The following is a 23,488-nucleotide window of genomic DNA, read 5'->3' as shown; positions in this document are numbered from 1 at the left end:
TCAAGCTGGCGGGGGGGCATTTGGGGGCGAGCAAGCCACCGGTGGGGGGCAGTTGGGGGTGAGCAGGCCAGCAGGCAGAGTGGTTAGGGGCAATCAGGCAGGCAGGCAGGTAAGCAGTTAGGAGCCAGCAGTCCTGGATTGCAAGAGGGATGTCCGACTGCCAGTTTAGGCCCGATCCCTGTAAACTGGCAGTAGGACATTCTTCGAGGGGTCCCAGATTGGAGAGAGTGCAGGCCATGCTGAGGGACACCCCGCCCCCCGTGCATGAATTTCATGCACCAGGCCACTAGTCTATAATATAAAAAGCCAGTGTCTGTGACGACCATGACAACCAAATGACCGGTCACTATGAGGTGCATCCCATCACTGGATGGCCAACGGGGAACCACAGGAACCGGGCTGGGTGACAGCAGAGCAGGACTGGGGACTGCTGAGTGGTGGCGGGCTGCAGATGGCAAGTGGTGGTGAGTGTCCAGCAGCAAGCAGTGACAAGCATCGTGGGGCGGGGAGCTTCGTGGAGTGTCGTGAAGCATTGCAGAGCAGTCACAGGGCATCGCAGAGCATCGAGGAACATTGCGGGGCAGCATCGAAGGGCATCACAGAGCATCACGGGGTGGGGAGCTTCCCGGAGCGTCGTAGAGCAGTCGCATGGTGGGGAGCGTTGAGCGTCACGGGGCAGCAGAGTTAAGCATTGCAGAGCTTTGTGGGGCTGTGCACATTGCAGGGCGGCAGCGGCAAGTGTCGCAAAGCTTCACGGGGTGGGGAGCTCTGCAGAGCATCGCGGGGCCACAGCGGCAAGCATCGCGGGGCGTCGTGGAGCATTGAGGACCGTTGCGGGGTGGGGAGCTTCACGGAGCGTCCTGGGGCGGGAGAGGCAAGCAAAGCGAGCATCACAGGGCGGCAGCGGCGAGCGTTGTGGGGTGCCATGGGGTGTTGCAAGGCATCGGACATGGCCCTGATTGCAGGCTAGGCCTAGGAACCTGACTCACACACGATTATGTGCACTGGGCCTCTAGTATAGGATAATAGGTAAGGTCAATGAGTGCTATACACATATACTGAAGAATCCAATCCTTCACAGTCCTAATAGGGAATAGCAGAGTTTAAGGCATGTTACTGCATTGGGAGGAAAACTTGAACCCATCTTTTTCTAACACTGAAAAAGTAATTCAGCAAATTGAAAGGAGGGACAATTAGAATTGATGGTCAGGAGAATTTAGTTACTGACCATCCCCCCACTGATATAGCAGCAATCAGTGATTATGTTCATTTGAAAGTATGCTTTGTCCTCTGGTTTATTTTATAATTCCTAATGAAAATGTTTTTCTAATTCTTCCCTTTCAAGAAAAAATAAATCAGTTATATGGAGAGCTAGGGCCTAGATATAGATTAGTGTTTCTTTCAAAATAATGAAATAAGTGCTTGATAAAGTTATAACACCTTTTTATGCATGAGGAAATAAGTATATACACTTTCATCTTCACCTGAACAGTTTTCCTTGTTTACTGGTTAGTACTCTTGATAGGCTCACTCCATCATCTCTAAACCTGCACATTCCAAGAATAATGCCACTCTTCACCATCTTTTGCTTACTTGTCCTTATATTAATTAGACCTGCTTGATGTAACTTATATTTACAACATATCAAAGATATGAGTGTTCTTTGCTTATGCCAATTATTCCTCATTTTAACAGTACAGCAGGATTTGTGTTTAAGTTCCATGCATTTTGTCTACCAAGAGTTAATTTATTTTGGCCTTTCTGTAGATCACAATAGTGAGAAAGATAGTGCCACAATAGATTGTTTGTATATACATCTAATTCATAACATTTATATCAAGATTTAGTGTTGTTTATTTTATTTTTTTCTAGAAGAAGATGGGAAAGCTGAAGATGTTTTAATGAAGTTTAAACAATACCAAGATAGGCATTTTAGACAAGTTGTATTCAGCAACCATGAAAGACCAATTAAGGAAAGAAATAATATTTTTGGGAAGACACTTAATGTAGGCAGGAACTATATTATTTCAAAAACAACACTACACGAATATAAACCTAACGGAAAGGTTTTGAAAAGTATTTCAGAATCAGTCATTAGAAATATAAGCCCTGTAAGAGAGAAGTTTGGTGAGAGTAATGGATGGGAGAAATCACTTCTCAGTACAAAGCATGAGAAAATTCATACTGCAGAAAATCTCTATAAACAAACAGAAAGGAGTCTGAGTAATAAACAAGAGCTTATTAAACATCAGAAGGTTCAAACTCCAGAGCAATCATTTGAACATAATGAATGTGAAAATTCCTTCCTTATGAAAGAAATGTTATTTACACATACTGGAACTCATAGAAGAGAAAGACTCTTTGAATACAATAAAGATGGAATGCCTTTCATTGCAAAGTCAAATCCCAGTGTCCATCTACAAAATCTTACGGAGAAGAAAGCCCATGCATATAGCAAATATGGGAATTTCCTCTGCAGGAAGTCCATTTTTATTATACATCAGAGATCTGAAACAGAAGAGAAACCTTTTCATTGTTCTTATTGTGGGAATAGCTTTAGAAGGAAGTCATATCTCATTGAGCATCAGCGAATTCACACAGGTGAGAAACCTTATGTTTGCAGTCAATGCGGAAAAGCCTTCCGTCAAAAGACAGCCCTAACTCTTCATGAGAAAACACATGTAGAGGGGAAACCCTACATTTGTATGGATTGTGGGAAATCCTTCCGCCAGAAGGCAACCCTCACCAGGCATCACAAAATACATACAGGGGAGAAAGCCTATGATTGTACTCAGTGTGGAAGTGCTTTTAGAAAGAAGTCATACCTCATTGATCATCAGAGAACTCACACAGGAGAGAAACCATATCAATGTAATGAATGTGGGAAGGCATTTATCCAGAAGACAACCCTCACTGTACACCAAAGAACTCACACAGGAGAGAAACCCTATATTTGTAATCAATGTGGAAAGTCCTTCTGCCAAAAGACAACCCTCACTCTCCATCAAAGAATTCATACAGGGGAGAAACCCTATAGTTGTAGTGAATGTGGGAAGTCCTTTCGCCAGAAGGCAATCCTCACTGTTCATCAGAGAATACATACAGGAGAGAAATCCAATCAATGTCCTCAGTGTGGGAAGGCCTTTAGTAGGAAATCAAACCTCATTCGCCATCAGAAAACTCACATAGGAGAGAAACTGTATGAATGTAAAGAATGTCGTAAGTTCTTCAGTTGTAAGTCAAACCTCATTGTCCATCAGAAAACTCACAAGGTAGAAACCATTGGGATATAGTAAAGGGTGTGACTCTTTTTTCAGTAAAAAAAACTTTTAAAGTCATAGTAAACCCAGTATATGATGTTGCTTGCAAGTGTAATAATAGTCAACAGTTTAAGGTACTATATCACATATTTACTTACTGCTTGCTAGCCTATAAAACATACACACAAAATAATTACTAGACAAATTAAATGACAAAAGTCATTGAAAATACAATCCCCAGTTTTCTATTGTTAGATTCATCAGATATAAAACTTCTCTGTCAAGTTGCTACACATATTTAAAGTTGCTTATTTTTTTATTTTAATACCTACCTTGTTGTGAACCAGTAATATACAGTTGGTATGTGAACCACACTGTGAACAAACAACTTTTAAAAAGAAAGGAGGTGTGAATTGTATTTCTCATTGCAAATATTGAATAAAAATTGTTACCTCCTCAGAGTTAACCAACATTCTAATTTCTAACATTATAGTTTTTACTTATTGTTAACTTTTATATAAATTGGATTATATATCATGTATTTTTTCATATTTGACTTCGTGTAGTCACCCTGGTCATTCATTATTATGTCTCTAAATTCATCATTAGTGCAGGTGGCAGAAATTCGTGTATTTTTATTCTGTATAGAATTTCATTATTCATTATATAAGTATATCACAACACATCCAATCTGTTGGTGGACTTTTTCTTTGTTTACAGCTTAGGGTCATAATAAGTAATGCTTTTGTGAATATATTTGTCTTTAGATGTACATATATGTATTTCCCTGTGTATATACATAGGAGTGAGATTTCTGGGTCCTGAGGCATTTCTATATTTGGTGGCTTTGGTAGATACTACCAAACAACTCAGCACTTTCACAGTATGAGATAATTTATTCTGAAGAGAAAAAAACTGAATATTATCAGTATGGTAATGGTTCAAATCAGAGAATTCATAGTAGAGGGACACTCTATGAATGTTGTGAAAACTGTGAATTTGAATATAATGCATGTACAAAGTCTTTAACCACAGCCTAAATCTTAATATAACACCAGACAAATGTGAGATTACCTTTAGCCACAATAATGCCTTATATGAAATCAGAAAGTTATATTAGAAAAAGGGAGGCACCTAGCATCTTCTTTGCTCAACATTAGAGAATTCTAACTGGATAAAAAACGATGAATAAAATGAAGGGTGTAGGGCATAACCTTTACCTATGGCCTATATCTTACTGGTCATATAAAAATGATGAATGTGGAAGTTAGCCATAGTTCAAATCTTACACAACACCAGAAAGTTCACATTAGATGAGAACTTTTCAAATGAAATTATTGTAAGAATGACTTTAGCCATATCTTACTCCTTATACAACACTAAACAATTCATACTAAAGAGGAAATTTAAAAGGGGACCAGATGACTATTTTAACTAACTCTGGGAAATGTAGTTTCCATCAAAGAAGGCCACCCAACTGAGAGCATAGTGCTAGAGTCTTCGTGTAGTCACCCTTGTCATTAGCCCCAGCTAAGTTCCAAATGATCACCCATCTCTTCAGATGACTGGAGCCCATTGGCACCCAACTGGAATCACATGACAGACCCCAATCAATAACTCCTCAGCTAAGGCTTTCTCAAATTCCTGACCTACAAAATGGTTACATCTTTTGAATTAAATTTGATATGTTTAAAAGCATTATAAATAAATCAAAATGGAACTCTAAAAATGTTTGATCAACTTACAAGTAGGCAAGGAAAAGGAAGAAAAAGAAACACAAGGAAGCAGCAAAGAACAAATAAAATGACGCTAACATATCAATAATTACTTTAAATGTAAATGGTCTAAACCACCAGGTGAGAGGCAGAGATTGGCACAATAAATAAATAACATGACCCCAATTACATGGTGACTATAAAAATGTCATGTCAAACATAATGATATAGGTCTGTTGAAAACAAAAAACATATAAATAGTAAATATAAATAGTAAAATATATAATTAGTAAAAGAAAATAGAAATGGCTATAATAATATCAAATCAGACTTCAGAGTAAAGAAAATTAGTACCACCAACAGAACTTCAAAATACAAGAAGCAAAACCTGGTTTTAAATTTAAAGGAGAAATATACAAATCAAAATTATATCTGGGGACTCAAATACCTTACTCCCAGCAATTGATGGAACTACTTGACTGACAAGCAGCAAGGATATTGAAGAACTGAATGGGACCATCAACCAATAGGATTACCAACATTTATGGAGCATGCCACCCAACAACAGTGGAATATATAATGTTTTCAGGCACACATTGAACATTTCTCAAATAGACCATATTCTAGGTCATGAAGCAAATTTTAAATTTAAAACAAACATATAGAGTATGTTCTTGTGTTATATAGTAAAGAACTTAACCTTAACCAAAGAGAGATCTGGCTTTTGTATTCATCTCCAGGGAGGTGATCTCTACAGAATCTTTGTTATCTGGAGACCACAGCCACCAGAGAGTCTAACAGTGGAATTTATGATGCTTTGAGCCATGTGGCATCAGTTCTCCTCTAAAGAAACTAGAGACTAAGGTATCAGTTCTACCTCCTGGGAGGTTGGGCACTAAAAGTCAGCCGGCAACCAGGAGCCACAATAAAAGTTCTTGACATCAGGGCTCAGATGAGCTTCCCTATTTCCCTATACTCCATGCATATTGTTATGCATGTTGATAGGAAAAGTTAACAATGTTTATGATTCTGCTGTTAAAGGACAACTGGAAGTTCCTTCCTGGGCTCTGCCCTATGTACTTCTTCCCTTGGCTGATTTTAATGTGTATCTTTTTGCTGTATTAAACTGTGAATATGATAGCTTTCAGTGAGGTCTATGAGTCTTTCTAATGAATTATCAAACCTAATGGTGGTCTTGGAAACCCCTGAAATTGCAATTGGTGTCAGAAATAAGGGAAGACTTTTGTGGACTGTGCCCTCACATGGAATCAAACTATAAATCAATAAAAGAAAAGCAACAGGAAAATCTCCAAATACTTCCAGATAATATACTTCTAAATAATCCATGAGTGAAAGAGAAAGTCTAAAAAATTTTTTTAAAAGATTACAAGAATATGCATATATATATATATATATATATACATATATATATATATATATATATATATATATATATATATATATATATTTTAGAGGCCCGTTGCAGGAAGATTCCTGCAATATGGCTTCCTGTGGCGGTCTGCTTCCCTCCCTTCTCCCCCGCCCTGCCTGCTTCCCTCCCTTCTCCCCTGCCCCACCTGCTTCCCTCCCTTCTCTGCAGCCCCACTTGCTTGCTTCTCCACAGCTTCGCTCCCTTCTGCAACACTTGGCTTCCTTCTACACTGTCTTCAGTCTTCGCTCTATTCCTGGATATGCAAATTAACCGCCATCTTGGTTGGGTTAATTTGTATACTAGCTCCTGATTGGCTGGTGGGTGTGGCTGGTGGGTATAGCGGAGTGATGGTTAATTTGCATATTACTCTTATTAGATAGGATGGGTATGGATATATATATACATATACATATATATGTGTGTGTGTATATATATATATATATATATATATATATATGTATATATATATGTATCCTTCATATACATGGATATATAATCCAGCTGCCCTTTGAACATGGGGTTAGGGCGCCAACCCCTGCACAGTTGAAAATCTGTATAACATTTGACTCCCCCCGCAAATTAACTATAGTCATCCCTTGGTTTCCACAGGGAAATGATTCCAGGACCCTCATTGATAACAAAATCCATAGGTGCTCAAGTCCCTTATATAAAATGGCATAGAACAATGCATACAGTAGACTCTCTGCATCTATGGTTAAATCTGCAGGTGCAATACCCAGGGATATGAAGTATATCTATTGGAAAAAAAACCCTGAATAAGTGGACCTATGCAGTTCAAACCCCATGTTGTCCAAGGATCAATTTTTTAATGAATTATCCTATATAATAAAAGGCTAATATGCAAATTGTCCTCTTGACTGGCCTGCCAACTGCCTGCAGCCTCTCCCCCAAGCCGGCCCCACCCCCAATCAGCTCCCTCCACTCTGATTGGGGCAGGCCAAGTGGCCAACTTCCCACACTCCCTACCCCCTCTTGCAGTCCGGGAGCCCTCAGGGGATATCTGACTGATGGCTTAGGCCCGCTCCCCTGGTGGTCAGTGCACATCATAGCGACTGGTCAACCAGTTGACTGCCCCCTGGAGGTCAGTGCACATCATAGCGACTGGTCAACCAGTTGACTGCCCCCTGGTGGTCAGTGCACATCATAGCGACTGGTTGACTGTCTGCCCCCTGGTGGTCAGTGTATGCCATAGTGAGTGGTTGAATTGCCTTAGCATATTATTAGCATACTAGAGGCCTGGTGCACGAAATTCATGCACTTGGGGGAGGGGTCCTTCAGCCCAGCCTGCAACCTCTCACAGTCCGGGAGCCCTGCAATTATATATCAATTGATATATATAGGAAATACGCTAATTAGGCCAGGACCCCATAACGGGTCATGACCGAACAGGAAGAGGTTGCACGCGCAAGTGAGTCCCAGAGTAGAGACAAAGACAGAGAAGGGGGCCGGCGAGCTGCTGCGCCCTGGCTCAGGCCAGCCCCCTGGAGCCAGAGCAGACACAAACAGGGACAGGGGGGCTGGCCCGCAGCCTCTGTGGCAGAGCGCAGGCCCAAAGAGGAGATGGCGGGCCCGCCTCCCACGGAAGCAGCGTGGCTCCCTCCCGCCTCCCATGGAATTGGTGTGGGTCCTGTGCAGCTCCCTCCCAGCTCCTGTGGGCACTGGCAGCTCGCTTCCGGCTCCTGCGGAAGCCGTGCAGCTCCAGGCGGCACACTGCAGTTCCCATCAGCTCCCACAGAAGCAGCGGGCAGCCTACCACACGCAATATTGCGCGATGGGCTACTAGTTGTCTATAAGAATGAATCTACAAGGAAAAACCTAAATAAGTGAGTTGAGTAAGGTCACAGAATACAAAATCAACAAAGTCAACTGAATTCTATATACTGACAACAAGCAAATGGAAACCAAAATAAAAATGCTATATGTATCATTTATAAATAATCAAAAGAAAAAAAGACTTAGTTTAAAAAACTAACAAAATATTTACAGAATCTGTATGATTAATTATAAAATGCTAATAATTAAAGAAAAATATATGGATGAACATGCCGTGTTCATGGATTGGAAGACTCAACAGAGTTAAAGATGTACATTCTATAACTTCAATTATAGGTTTAATAATTCCCATTAAAATCTCAGCAAGCTTTTTGTAGACTCAGACAAGCTTGTTCTAAAATTTGTATTTTAAAAAAGGCCCCAAGGATAGCCAAAAAATTGAAAATTAATAAAGTGGAAAGCATTACTCCAATATTAAGGCTTACTATATACTAGTAACTGCAATAAGTATGGTACTGGCAGAGATAGTGATAAAGATCAATGGACAGAATAGAAAACTCAGAAATAGAGTCAGACAAATGTGCCCAACTAATTTCTGACAAGGGTGTAAAAGCCATTCAATGGAGGAGGGATAACTGCTGAAATAAATGGTGATGGAGCAACTAGACATGAATAGGCAAAAAGAAAAGAAAAAAAAAACCTTGATCTAACATTTCAAATCTTCTACAAAAATGGACTTAAATCACAAGCTTAAATGAAAATGTAACAGTAAAAAAGAAACATAAGAGAAAATCTTTAGGACCTAGGACTAAGTGGAGGGTTCTTAGACTTGACACCAAAAACAACAACAAAACAAACAGAAAGCAAAACCCCTCACAATTCATAAGATTTTTAAAAAAGGATAAATTACACTTTGTCAAGATTTAAAATATTTGCTTTGCAAATGGCCTTGTTATATGGATGAAAAGACAAATTACAGACTTGGAGAAAATATTTAAGTCACATATATAGAGTATGTAAAAAACTAAAAATTCAACAGTAAAAAAAACAATTGAATTAGAAAATAGACAAAAGATATGAATAGACATTTAGCTGAAGGGGATACATAGATTGCAAATAAACATATAAAAAGATGTTCAACATAACTTTCCACTAAGGCAATTCAACTTAAAAGCACAATGAGATTTTACTACCCACTTATCAGAATGGTTAAAATGACAGATATAATACCAAGTGCTGGCTAGGATTCAGTGAAACTGGGTCACTCATACATTGCCGGTGGGAATCCTATCCAATAAAAGAGTAATATGCAAATTAACAATCACTCCGCAACAAAGATGGCAGCACCCATAGCAGCTGGGGCAAGATGCTAGTGGCATCTCCCCGGCAACATGAGCCCAGCAGGCAAGTGCGGCCCGCAGGCAGCACCCAGCAGGGCCTCCTTGGCCATCGCCGCAGCGAACCGGGAGCAGGCAAGCACGCCTGCAGGCAGCACCCAGCAGGGCCTGCTTGCCCATAGCTGTGGTGTGGAGCAGGCAGGCCCCGCAGAGAGCAGAGAACCATGGGGAACAGGCCTAAGCTGTCAGTAGGACATCCCCTGAGGGCTCCCAGATTGGAGAGGGTACATGACAGGCTGAGGAACGCCCCCCCCCCCCGCCGTGCACGAACTTCGTGCACTGGGCCTCTAGTCCTATATAATAAAAGCCTAATATGCAAATTGTCCCCTCGGGCGGTCGTTTGACCGGGAGTTCAACTGGGAGACTTGGAGTTCAACCACTCGCTGTGACGTGCGCTGACCACCAGGAGGCGATGAAGAACATGGCGGGTGTCGGCAACATGCTGTGACCTCTCACCAGCTACCTGGGGGTGGGGGTGACGGGGACAGAGGTGCGGTGAGAATGCGGGGTGTCTGCCAACCTTGCTCCCACTCCCCCTGCTACCCTCCCCCAGGACACCAGGGCTTGCACACTGGGCCACACTCAGGTGCCAGGCTCCCACGAGGAGCCTGCCCCACACCTGCATGCCTTCTTCCAGGTGACCCAAGCCGCAGCCTCCAGGACTGCAGGGGCTGGTTGGGCTCCCTGTGGGTTCGCACAGCAGCCAGTCTGCAAGGCTGGCCAGGAGAGAGTGCGCTGCCTGCCCAGCTTCTGTGCGGCACCGCTGGGTGGCCCAGAGGCCCATGCTGTGCTAACTGCATTTCCATGTGGGGACTCAGGCACCATGACTCAGGTGGAGGGGGGCATGCAGGGGCCCAGGGGCCCAGGTGCTGCCCAGGGCCCAGAGGTCAGCTAGGACCTCCCCTTCTATGCCAGATGCTCATGCTTTGATCACTGACCAGGCCTAGGGACCGCACCCATGCATGAATTTGGTGCACCGGGCCTCTAGTATAAAATAATATGACCATTCTGAAAAATGATTTGGCAGTTATTTTCAAACTAAAAATGAGCTTATCACACCACCTAGCAATTACATACTTGATCTTTACCCCAAAATTATTTTCACATACAAACCTTTACATAAATTTAAGAAATAAATAAACACACACACACACACATTGCTGTTCATATAAACATATCTTTTTACATGTAAATATGTGAAGTAGAAGAAAAAAGCCAATTTCAAAATGACAAAAACTACAGGATTTTATTTATGTAATGTTCATAACTATACAGATGTAGAACAGATTAGTAGTTGCCAAAGGTTAGGAATAAGGGAAAAAGTGATGGGTGTAACTACAAAAAGGTAACGAGGGAAATCTTATGGTAATGCTATGGTCTAGTATTTTGACTATTGCAATGGTGATATGAGTATATACCGGTATATGATACACACACACACACACACACACACACACAAATACGAGTGAAATCTGAATAAGTTCTATGGATTGCACCAACATCAAAGTTTTTTTTTAATAAATCTTTATTCAGATTATTACAATTGTTTCTCTTTTTTCCCCCCATAGCTCCCCTCCACCCGGTTCCCACCCCACCTTCTGCCCTTACCTCCCCCCCCGCACTGTCCTCATCCATGGGTGTATGATTTTTGTCCAGTCTCTTCCTGAAACCCCCCCCCATTCTCCTTTCCCCCTGAGAATTATCAGTCCACTCCCTTTCTATGCCCCTGATTCTATTATATTCACCAGATTATTCTGTTCCTCAGGTTTTTAATTCACTTGATTTTTAGGTTCACTTGTTGATAGATATGTATTTGTTGTTCATAATTTTTATCTTTACTTTTTTCTTCTTCCTCTTCTTTAAGAATACCTTTCAGCATTTCATATAATACTGGTTTGGTGGTGATGAACTCCTTTAGCTTTTTCTTATCTGTGAAGCTCTTTATCTGCCCTTCAATTCTGAATGATAGCTTTGCTGGGTAGAGTAATCTTGGTTGTAGATTCTTGCTATTCATCACTTTGAATATTTCTTGCCACTCCCATCTGGCCTGCATAGTTTCTGTTGAGAAATCAGCTGACAATCGTATGGGTGCTCCCTTGTAGGTAATTAACTGTTTTTCTCTTGCTGCTTTTAATATTCTCTCTTTGTCTTTTGCTCTTGGCATTTTAATTATGATGTGTCTTGGTGTGGTCCTCTTTGGATTCCTTTTGTTTGGGGTTCTGTGCACTTCCTGAACTTGTAAGTCTATTTCTTTCACCAGGTAGGGGTAAGTTTTCGGTCATTATTTCTTCAAATAGGTTTTCAGTATCTTGCTCTCTCTCTTCTTCTGCCACCCCCATAATTCTGATGTTGGTACACTTGAAGTTGTCCCAGAGTCTTCTTACACTATCTTCAACTTTTTGGATTTTTTTTTTTTTTTTGCTTTTTGCTTTTTCGGTTGAGTGTTTTTTGCTTCTTTATATTTCAATTCTTTGAATTGATTCTTGTGTTCCTCTAGTCTGTTGTTGGGTCTCTGTATAATATTTTTTATTTCAGTCAGTGTATGTTTAATTTCTAGTTGGTCCTTTTTCATATCTTCGAGGGTCTCTTTATATTTATCAGCCTTTTCTAGGATATTCTTGAAAAGCCTTATAACCGTGGTTTTGAATTCTATATCCAGTCGTTTGTTTTCCTCCATTTCTTTCATTTGTGATCTGTTTCTTTGATGCCGCATTTTCACTGCTTCCCTGAGTTGGTAGGGTAGATTTGTGTGCTAGGTTTCCTATATGGCCCAGTGGGTCGGCCTCCCCAGTTAACCTGAGGTGGACACTCTTGGTGCACCCCTTTGTGGACTGTGTGTACAGCCTTGTTGTAGTTAAGTCTCGATTGTTGTTGGTATCACTGGGAGGAATTGACCTCCAGGCCAGTTGGCTGTGAGGATCAGCTGTGTCTACGCTGGGAGAAGTTTGGTGCTGGAGACAGCCTTATAGGATTAGACTTGCCAAATTGCAATAGCCTCTGTGCTCAGCGTGGATGGGGTGGAATCTCAGGGTGGAGTAGACAGTCTTGGCTTCCAGTCAGCCTTGCCCTTGCACACGTGCACGCCTGCAGACCTTTGCCTTCCCCGGCTCCCGAGTCTCTGCCTGAGAGTCCAGATTCCCCCCACAAGAGTGTGGGTCCCCAGGGGCTCGCCTGGAACTGGGGTTCAGTGCAGTCAGAAATGGGGCTCAGTGCAGTCAGGAGCTCCTGACTCCCTTCCACTAGGGAAAGCCTGTGGCAACCTCGCAGCCTTTGTGCGCACTGGCATGCGCGTGCCTGCAGACCTCTGCCTTCCCCGGCTCCCGAGTCTCTGCCCGAGAGTCCAGATTCCTCCCCGTAAGAGCGCGGGTCCCCAGGAACTCGCCTGGAACTGGGGTTCAGTGCAGTCAGAATTGGGGTTCAGTGCAGTCAGGAGCTTCGGACTCCCTTCTACATTGAAAGCCTGTGGCAACCTCCGCAGCCTTTGTGCACACTGGCGCGCGTGCCTCCAGAACCCTGCCTGCCTGCCGGGGCTCCCCCGGGTCTCCCCCGGTTCTCCGAGTCTCCGGGTGCCTTTCTTTCTACCTGACAGTCCAGACTCCCCCTGTATGAGCCTGGGTCCACGGGGTTTCGCCCGGGACTGGGGTTCAGTGCAGTCAGAACTGGGGTTCAGGGTGGTCAGGGGCTTCCTTCCCCCTTCTGCCAGAGAAAGTCAGCCAGGCTCTCAGCCACCCTTCCTCTCTGCGCGCACAAAGACCGTTTGCTGTACCTCCAATTCTCTGTGAGCTTTTCTCTTTCCTTCTAGTTGTAGAATTTTCACTCAGCCAGCTTTCCTGTGGTTCTGGATGGTGTCTGTTCTGTCTTTTAGTTGTAGTTTTGAAATTGTTGTGCGAGGCAGCAGTTTAGGTGCTTACCTATGCCGCCATCTTGGTTTCTCCCAACATCAAAGTTTTGGTATGATATTTAGACTATAGTTGAGTAAGGTAGTTGAGGGATGGTGGAGAAAAGGTATGTGGAACTTCTCTATATGTTTCTTTCTTATCTCCTGTGAATCAATAATTATTTCAAATTAAAAAAGCTTTTTTCATTCCATATATAGTCTTACATGAATATTTTTATAAGGAAAATTCATGATTTTTTGCTACTGAGTGCCACACATTCTCCTCTGAAGACACAATGAAATGGAAATATAGTTTGTGTTTATGGACTGTAAGAATATTAAAATAACCATACTACCCCCAAAAGATTTACAAATTTCATGTATACCTATCAAAATTCCAATGTCATTTTTCATAGGAATAGAACACACAATTCTAAAATATGTATGGAACCACAAAATACCCTGAATGGCTAAGAAAAAGAAGAACAAAGTTGGAGAGGCCATGAGTCCTGATTTCAAGCCATAGTAATAAAAACAGTATGGTATTGACATAAAAACAGACACAAAGGCCAAAACCGGTTTGGCTCAGTGGAAAGAGCGTCGGCTTGCGGACTGAAGGGTCCCGGGTTCGATTCCGGTCAAGGGCATGTACCTTGGTTGCGGGCACATCTCCAGTGGGAGGTGTGCAGGAGGCAGCTGATCGATGTTTCTCTCTCATCGATGTTTCTAGCTCTCTATCCCTCTCCCTTCCTCTCTGTAAAATATCAATAAAATATATTTTTAAAAAAAAACAGACACAAAGCTCAATGGAGCATAATAGAGTGCCCAAAAATAAACACACACATACAGTCAAATAATTTATGACAAAGGAGCCAAGAATTTATGATGGAGAAAGGACAGTCTCTACAATAAATGGTTTTGAAAAAACTGAACAGCCATATGCAAAAGAATGAAACTAGACCACTATCTCATGCCACATACACACACAATTCAAAATGGATTAAAGACTAGAACATAATATTGGATACCATAAAACTCCTAGAAAAAACAACTGTAGGTAGTAAGCTCCTTCATATCAGTCTTGGTGATGATGATTTTTGAATTTGAGACCAAAAGAGAAAGCAACAAAAGAAAAAATAAACACATGGGACTATATCAAATACAAAGCTTTTGCAAAGGAAACCATCAACTAAATGAAAATTCGACCTACAAAATGGGGGAGAATATTTACAAATTATATATCTGATAAGGGGTTAATAGCCAAAATATATTTTTTAAATGGCCAACAGGTACAGAAAAAGGTGCTCAACATCTCTAATCATCAGGGAAAGCCAAATTAAAACCACAATGAGGTATCACCTCACACCTGTTAGAATAGCTATTATCAAAAAGACAAGACATAAGAAGTTTTGGCGAGGATATGGAGAAAAGAAACCTTTGTGTGATCTTGCTGGGGGTGTGAACTGGTGCAACCACTAGGATAAAAAGTATGAAGGTTCGTAAAAAAATTAAAAATGGAACTACCATATGATCTAGCAATTCCACTTCTGAGTACTTATCTGAAGGAAACAAAACACTAACTCCCTAAGATACTACTATCCCCTGTTGACTGCAGTTATTTATGCCTGGCCAACGTGGTTCAGTGATTGAGCATCTACCTATGAACCAGGTCACAGTTCAATTCCCAGTGAGAGAACATGCCCGGGTTGCAGGCTTGATCCCAGTGTGGGGCATGCTGGAGGTAGCCAATCGATCTCATCATTGATGTTTCTCTCTCTCTCTCTCCTTGTCCTTTCCTCTCTAAAATCAATAAAAATACTATATACGTGTGTGTTTTTTAAAGAGTGGTAAAAGTGGAAAACCCTGTCTTGTTCTTGTACTTAGAGGAAATGGTTTTAGTTTTTGCCCATTGAGTATGATGTTGGCTGTAGGTTTGTCATACATGGCCTTTATTATGTTGGTGTATGATCCCTCTATTTATTCCCACTTTGCAGAGAGTTTTTTATCAAAAAGGGTGCTGGATTTTGTTGAATGCTTTTTCTGCATCTATTGATATGGACATGAGACTTTTTTCTTTCAATTTGTTTATGTGATGTATCACATCTATTGATTGGCAAATATTGTGCCAGTCTAGCACCTCTGAAATAAATCTCACTTGATCGTGGTGTATGATCTTTTTAATATATTGCTGGATGCGATTTGCTAATATTTTGTTGAGGATTTTAGCATCTATGTTCACCAAGGATACTAGCCTATAATTCTCTTTCTTTGTAGTGTCTTATCTGGTTTTGGAAATAGGGTAATACTGGCCTCATGGAAAGAGTTTGTAAGTGTTTCTTCCCCTTGAATTTTTTGGAATAGTTTGAGGAGGGTAGGTGTTAGTTCTTCTTTTAATATTTGGTGAAACTCTCCTGTGAAGCCGTTGGGACCTTTTGTTTGCTGGAAGTTTTTTTATTACTGCCTCAGTTTCATCAGTAGCTATCAGCCTATTCAGGTTTTCTGATTCTTCCTGATTGAGTTTTGGAAGATTATATTTTTCTAGGAATATGTCCATTTCATCCAGGTTGTCCAGTTTGTTGGAATATTATCATTCACTAGAGGCCCGGTGCATGAAATTCGTGCACGAGGCGGGGGCTGTCCCTCAGCCCAGCCTGCACCCTCTCCAATCTGGGACCCCTTGAAGGATGTCCGACTGCCCGTTTAAACGGGCAGTCGGACATCCCTCTCACAATCCAGGACTGCTGGCTCCCAACTGCTCACCTGCCTGCCTTCCTGATTCATCCTAACTGCTTTTGCCTGCCAGCCTGATCACCCCCTAACTGCTCCCCTGCCAGCCTGTTTTCCCCTAACTGCCCTCCCCTGCAGGCCTGTTCCCCCCCCAACTGCCCTCCCCTGCAGGCTTGATCGCCCCCAACTGCCCTCCCTTGCAGGCCTGGTCCCTCCCAACTGCCCTCCCCTGCTGGCCATCTTGTAGTGGCCATCTTGTGTCCACATGGGGGCAGGATCTTTGACCACATGGGGGCAGCCATCTTGTGTGTTGGAGTGATGGTCAATCTGCATATTACTCTTTTATTAGATTATTAGATAGGATAGAGGCCTGGTGCACGGGTGGGGGCCAGCTGGTTTGCCCCGAATGGTGTCCCAGATCAGGGTGGGGGTTCCCTTGGGGTGCGGGGCGGCCTGGGCGAGGGGCCTGTGGTGGTTTGCAGGCCAGCCACGCCCCCTGGTGACCCAAGCAGAGGCCCTGGTATCTGGGGTTTATTTATCTTCTACAATTGAAACTTTGTAGCCTGGAGCGGAGCCAAGCCTTCTGCTTGCTCTGTGGTGGCAGCCATTTCTATTGGGATTTATGTATCTTCTATAATTGAAACTTTGTAGCCTTAAGCGAGGCCTGGGCGGGCCAGGGCTGCAGAAGCTTGGCTTCCTCCATCGCCGGGGACAACCCTACCCTCCTGCTCTTTCCAGCTCCCTGGCTGCCACCATTTCTGTTTGGATTTATGTATCTTCTATCATTGAAACTTTGTAGCCTTGAGTGGAGGCCTAGGCGGGTAAGGGCAGGTGAAAAGCTTGGCTTCCTCCATTGCCGGGGAAACCCAAGCCTCCCTCCTGCTCTCTGTGGCCGTAGCCATCTTGGTTGGGTTTATTTGCATATTCATTCCTGATTGGCTGATGGGCATGGCCAGTGGGCATAGCTTATGGGTGTAGCGGAGTGATGGTTAATTTTCATATTACTCTTTTATTAGATAGGATAGTATTTTTTTTATGATCTTTTGTATTTCTGTGGTGTCATTGATACTTCACCTCTTTTATTTCTGACTAGAGGCCTGCACGAAATTCGTGCACAGTGGTGTGTGTCCCTCAGCCCAGCCTGCACCCTCTCCAATCTGGGACCCCTTGAGGTAGGCCTGCAGTGCTATAAACTTTCCTCTCAGGATTGGTTTCACTGTGTCCCATAGATTTTGGGTTGTTGTGTGTTCGTTTTCATTTGTTTCCAAGGATGTTGTTTTTTCTTTTATTTCTTTGGTGACACATTCATTGTTTAATAGCATGTTATTTATCCTCCATGTGTTTTAATGTTTTTGAGTGTTTTTATTTTAGTTGATTTCTAATTTCATACCATAGTGTTCTGAGAAAATTCTTGATATGATTTCAATTTTTTTGAACTTGTAGACTTAGTTTGTGTCCTAACATGTGGTCTATCTTTGAAAATGTCCCTTGTGCACTTGAGAAGAATGTAAATTCTGTAGTTTTGGGATGAAATGTTCTGAAAATGTCAATTCCATCTGATCTAGTGTGTCATTTAGGATCGCTGTTTCCTTGTTGATTTTTTGGCTAAAAGATCTATCCAGTGATGTCAGTCAGTTGTTAAAATCCCCTACTATGATTGTATTTCTGTTAATCTCTCCTTTAAAATCCTCCAGAAGTTTTTTTATATATTTACATGTGCCTATATTGGGTGCATATAATCTTACCAGAGTTATGTCCTCTTATATTGGTCCCTTTATTATTATGAAGTGGCCTTCATTGTCTCTTGTTATGGCCTTCACTTTGAAGTCTAATTTGTCAAACATGAATATTGCTATCCCAGATTTTTAAAAATTTACATTTGCCTGTAAAAAAATCTCTATCCCTTCACTTTTATTCTGTGTGAGTCCTTTGTTCTGCGGTAGGTCTCTTGTGGACAGTATATATATGGGTCATGTTTCCTTATCCATATTTATTTATTTATTTATTTATTTATTTATTTTATTGTTTGAAGTATTACAAATAGTAGTACATATGTCTCCTTTTTTCCCCCCCATTGACCTCCCCCTGGCCTCCCCTACCCCCCAGTACATGCCTTTACCTGCCCCCGACCCAGTGTCTTGTATCCATTGGTTATGCTTATATGCATGCGTACAAGTCCTTCAGTTGATCTCTTACAGCCCCCCCCCCAAGCTCCCCTGCCTTCCCGCTGTAGTTTGACAGTCTGTTCAATGCTTCTTTGCCTCTGTATCTATTTTTCCCCATTTCTTTCCTTTAAAAATCTTGCCTCTGCAGACTAGAAATAAACATATAATAACAAAAAATGTCTGAGTCCCAATTTCAATGTCCAACAGTTCCGAGTCCCCGTTTCAATGTCAAACAGTTCCTTATGTGTACATGTCAGCAATGATATCTGGATGGTGGGTACATGGTGGCAATGCAGGTCCGACCCTCTCTGGTTTGGTCCCACGCAACCTGCTGCAACGCACAGCTGCTGACTGCTAGCGTGGCAAGGTGTCGTCAGCGTCTTCCATCTCTGGACTGTTTCTCCTCTTGTCCCCGTGGTTGGAGCAGACCTGTCAATTCCTCTCTGTTGCAGGAATCCACATGGTCTTGGAGTTGTTTTCTGAAAATATACAAACATATTCTCGACCAAAAGTTAATAAAGGAATCTTTTCTATATAATTGATTTGGGATCCTTTTTATTTTTGCCCAAACGATTTTCCTTTGTCTTATTTAGACACCATGTGTGTTTTTCATGGGTGTCTGCTGTTAGCATTACAAATGAAAATTAATTTTGTTAAGTAAAAATTTTCTAGATGTAATTTACTTATAGGATATTTTTCCTTACATTATATTACCCTACTATCCCCCCTCTTTTGATTAATGGAGGCTTTTGTAAATTTTATAATGCAGTCTTGATAACTTTAAATTTTAATTTTTTGCACAAAAATATGACTGCTTTAGTTTCATTGCATGTTCAAGAATTTTACCATGAGATGAACTACCAATAGAAATTTTAGTTACCACTTTAGGAACAGCTTTTTGTCCAGTACAATTAAATTTTCTTGAATATTCACTTATTTCAATTAGCCTATTTAAATTAATCTGAAAACTTGAAAATTATTTTACTGTCAAATTTAATACTCTACCAACAATCTTAGTTTACCCTGTAAATATTAGTGGAAAGGATTATTTGCATTCTTGAGTAGGCCCTGAGCATTCCTGGTGCTAGGCTGGATTTAGATATAGGGCAGCTGCTGTTGGCCAAGTCTCTGTCTGTTACCTGGGTCCCAATCTGAGCTGGGCCAAGTCACTGTCTGTCACCTGTGTCCTGATCTGAACTGGGCAAAGCAGCCATGGGGGCAGGAGACCTCCCTCAGACAGGGTGAGGGTTCAGGCCCCTGCAAGGTTGGGGGGTGAGGGTCTGTGCCCCACCTCTGTTGACCCCCAAGTTCTCTCCTGATGGCCCCTCTGCAACTGTGCCTGTCTTAGGTTGTTCCTTCCCTGAGGAATCTTACCCGTCTCTGGCTAACCAGTCATCCTCTGGGGCCAAGCAGGGTGATGTGAGGTTCAGTTCTGTCTCCTTGGTAGCCTATGCTCCCGTGGCCTCCACGCCCAGCATCTGCCTTGGGATCCCCTGGCCTGCTGGCGGGGCCCCAGCACTGATCACATATCTCGGGGAACTCAGGTTTCTTCTCCAGGGAGGACCCAGCTCACACAATTGGGCGAGAGACAGATCCATGGTACCAGCCACCACGAGGCTTCAAGCTCAGCATGAACAGAAAGCTCAGGCAACAGCTGAGGGCAATTGGATTGTGAGAAGAGGGTCTCTCTTGGCACAAAAGGCAAGAGGGGCCAATATAGAATGCTCAAGTGCCTTCCCAGCGCCTTAATTCCTTCTGAAAGGGATTAAATCCTTTCATTTTTTTTAATTGCTGCCAAACAAAGAATTAGTTTGTAAGTTTGTTTGGGATAATTGTACAATATGCTGTTGTAAAATATCTAAAATTATAATAACATTGTAGAATAATGCCATGTAAGGATATTCTTTGCTCTAGGCCAGGGCAATTCAATTCCAAACTGGCTGTCAATTTCTTTTTGTAACTTTATATAAACTTTGTCAGGGAGGCAAAAACACAAATTACTTATTTTAGTTCAAGAGGCCAAATATATTGACTTTCAATTACAATCCTTATGACTTTTGAAGGAAACTTCTCTTTGTTTCCTTCCAAAATAATTTTCGGGCTACAGAGAGTTTCATTTAAAAATCTTTGTCACATGAAACAATTTCTCTTAAGGTTATGGTGACCACTAATATGGATTAGATTTAATATTTTATTTTTATTTTTTTTATAATTTTTTTAAAATTGTTATCTTTTACATATGTGCCCTTATTCCCCCATAACCCTCCACCCCCCACTTATGCCCCACCCCCTCATTGTCTGTGTCCAGCCCACTGCATAGGAGAACATATTTGCCAATGATATCAACGATAAGGGTTTAATCTCCAACATTTAGAGGGAACTCATGCAGCTTAACAAAAAGAAGATAAACAACTCAATCAAAAAATGGGCAACTGGTCTAAATAGACACTTTTCAAAAGAAAACAGAAGGAAGGCCAAGAGACATATGAAAACCTGCTCAAAGTCACTAATCATCAGAGAGATACAAATCAAAACAACAATGCGGTACCATCTCACACCTGTCAGAATGGCTATTATCAACAAATCAACAAATGACAAGTGCTGGCAAGGATGTGGAGAAAAAGGAACCCTCGTGCACTGCTGGTGGGAATGCAGACTGGTGCAGCCACTGTGGAGAACAGTATGGAGTTTCCTCAAAAAACTAAAAATGGAACTCCCATTTGACCCAGTAATCCCACTTCTAGGAATATATCCTAAGAAACTAGAAACACGAATCAGAAAGGATATATGCACCCCTATGTTCATAGCAGCACAATTTACCATAGCTAAGATTTGGAAACAGCCTAAGTGCCCATCAGCAGATGAGTGGATTAAAAAACTGTGGTACATCGACACAATGGAATACTATGCTGTGGTAAAAAAGAAGGAGTTCCTTATCCATTTAGCTACCCTATGTCTTTTGATTGAAGCATGTAAGAGATTTACATTTACAGTTATTATTGATAGGTACTTATTTATTACCATTCTTATTTTTTATGCCTGTGTTCTTCTCTTTCTCTCTATTTCTTCATCTTACAACACTCTCTTTAGCATTTCTTGCAGTGCTGGTTTGGTGGTGGTAAAATCTTTTAGCCTTTTTATTTTTGTCTGCAAAGCTCTTTATTTCACCTTCTATTTTGAATGATAGCCTTGATGTCTTGGGTTCAGTCCCTTGGTTTTCATTACCTTTTATACTTCATGCCATTCCCTTCTAGCCTGAAGTGTTTCTATAGAGAAATCAACTGAGAGTCTCATGGTAGCTCCCTTGTAGGTAACTTTCTGTCTCTTTTTTGCAGTCTTTAAGATTCTTTCTTTGCTTTATGTGTGAAATTTTAATTAATATGTGCCTAGTGTGTTCTTTTGGGATTCATCTTGATTGGGACTCTCTGTGTTTCCTGAACTTGAGTGACTTTTTACTTCACCAGGTTAGGGGAAATTTCTGCCATTATTTCTTCAACCTGGTTCTCTATTCCTTTCTCAGACTCTGCTCCTTCTGGTACCCTATAATGTGAATGTTGTCACATTTTTTTTTTTTTTTTTTTTGTGGCATGCCTTCATAATGCCTCAAAGCTCCCTTAGACTCTCCTCCTGCTTTTTAAACTTTTTTTCCATTTGCTGGTCTGAATGGGTGTTGTTGTTTGTTTGTTTTAGTTCATGTCTTTTATTAACCCACATACAATTACTTGTGTTCTGGTTTGTTGAAGCAATAGGTCAGAGAACATTTGCCACAATAATGTTTGTCAAAGTTGCTGGCCATAAGAACTCTAGCACCACATTCATTTGAAGGGCACTCCCAATGAAGGCGACTGATTTTGCCTTTCTCATCCATTTTGTAGTATTTCAGGACAGCCAGCTTAACCTTCTTTTCCTTATGCTTATTCTTCTTGGGAGGGTTCAACCTCAAGAGTGATGGTCTTCCCCATGAGGGTTTTCATGAAAATCTGCATCTTGAAGATGACTCCACAACAGATGGTGGATCGGAAAGCAATGGGTGTTTTTTTCTAACTTGTCTACTAATTTGTTGATTGAGTCCTCAGCTTCTTCTAGTCTACTGTTGAATCATACTGTGTTCTTTATTTCAGAAATGTCATTCCAACCTAGAGAGTATTATGCTAAGCAAAATAAGCCAGTCAGAGAAACACAAGTATCATATGATCTCATTTATACATGGCATCAAATGAAAAAAATAACTGACAATCAAAATAGGTCCAGATACATGGAACAGACTGACTGATATCAGACAGAATGGGGTAGGAAGGGGATGGGTAGAAAATAACCAAAGCAGTTATATGCATAATACATGGACACACACAATAGTATGGTGAAGGTCTGGGATGGGCAGGTACTGAATGGAGAGGGTAATGGGGGGGAGGAGGATATCTATCTATAATAATAGAAGTGTAATATGTTCTTCCAGATGACCTTCCAGATGAAGCCACGGCAGCGGAGGCCGAGGCAGAGATGGCCACCATGGCGGGCAGGGGCAGAGGCAGAGGTGGCCGCTGTGATGGTGGGGGCCGAGCCCCTTGCACGAATTTCATGCATCAGACCTCTAGTAATAAAGACTTTTTAAAAAGAAAAAGCTGCAATCCATATATTCAAGAAGCTCTATGAACCCCAAATAACATCAACACACACACAAAAACTAAATCTATGCTCATTATAATCAAAATGATGAATACTAAAGTTAAGGGGGAAATTTTTAAAAAGTAACCAATCCAACCTCCTAAAAAGCTACATTGCACAATAATAATCAAAGATTTATTCCCATGAATAACAATGTGTAAGAAGACAACAAAACAATATCTTTAAAATGTTGAAAGAAAGGTATAAATCTATACCCAACTAAAATCCTTAAAAATAAGGTGAAATAATGTTGGGGGTGGGGAGTTTTGAGACAAAAAAATCTGAGAAGACTCTTCGCCAGAAGGCTATACTACAAAAAATGTTAAAGAAAATTCTTCAGGCTCCAAAAATTGATACTAGGTAAAAACTTCTATCAACAGAGGAATGAAGAATGCCAGAATGGTAAATCTGGAGGTAAATATAAAAAAAATATATTATTTTTCATTACATGATTTC

At 41.4% G+C, this 23,488-nt stretch overlaps 1 protein-coding gene across 6 annotated transcripts in view; it reads left to right on the top strand.

The window, feature by feature from the left end:
- ZNF382 (zinc finger protein 382) overlaps positions 1 to 22,977 on the top strand; it is a 69,825-nt gene extending 46,848 nt beyond the window's left edge. For 3 of the 6 annotated variants that reach the window (XM_080644791.1, XM_080644790.1, XM_080644792.1), the window contains exons 5-6: positions 17,296 to 17,374; positions 22,824 to 22,977. In XM_080644791.1, coding sequence (XP_080500917.1) covers positions 17,296 to 17,374; positions 22,824 to 22,827 — 83 coding nt within the window. In that variant the 3' untranslated portion in view covers positions 22,828 to 22,977. Of the gene's footprint in view, positions 1 to 1,872; positions 5,215 to 17,295; positions 17,375 to 22,823 lie in introns of those variants that run through there. The other 3 variants (XM_080644788.1, XM_080644787.1, XM_080644789.1) reach the window with 3 other exon arrangements.
- Positions 22,978 to 23,488: the final 511 nt, after the last annotated feature.

This window comes from Plecotus auritus (assembly GCF_963455305.1).
Source record: "Plecotus auritus genome assembly, chromosome: 10".
NCBI lineage: Eukaryota > Metazoa > Chordata > Mammalia > Chiroptera > Vespertilionidae > Plecotus > Plecotus auritus.
The sequence above is the reverse complement of the archived record's forward strand: the minus strand, read 5'-3'. Positions and strand labels throughout refer to the sequence as shown.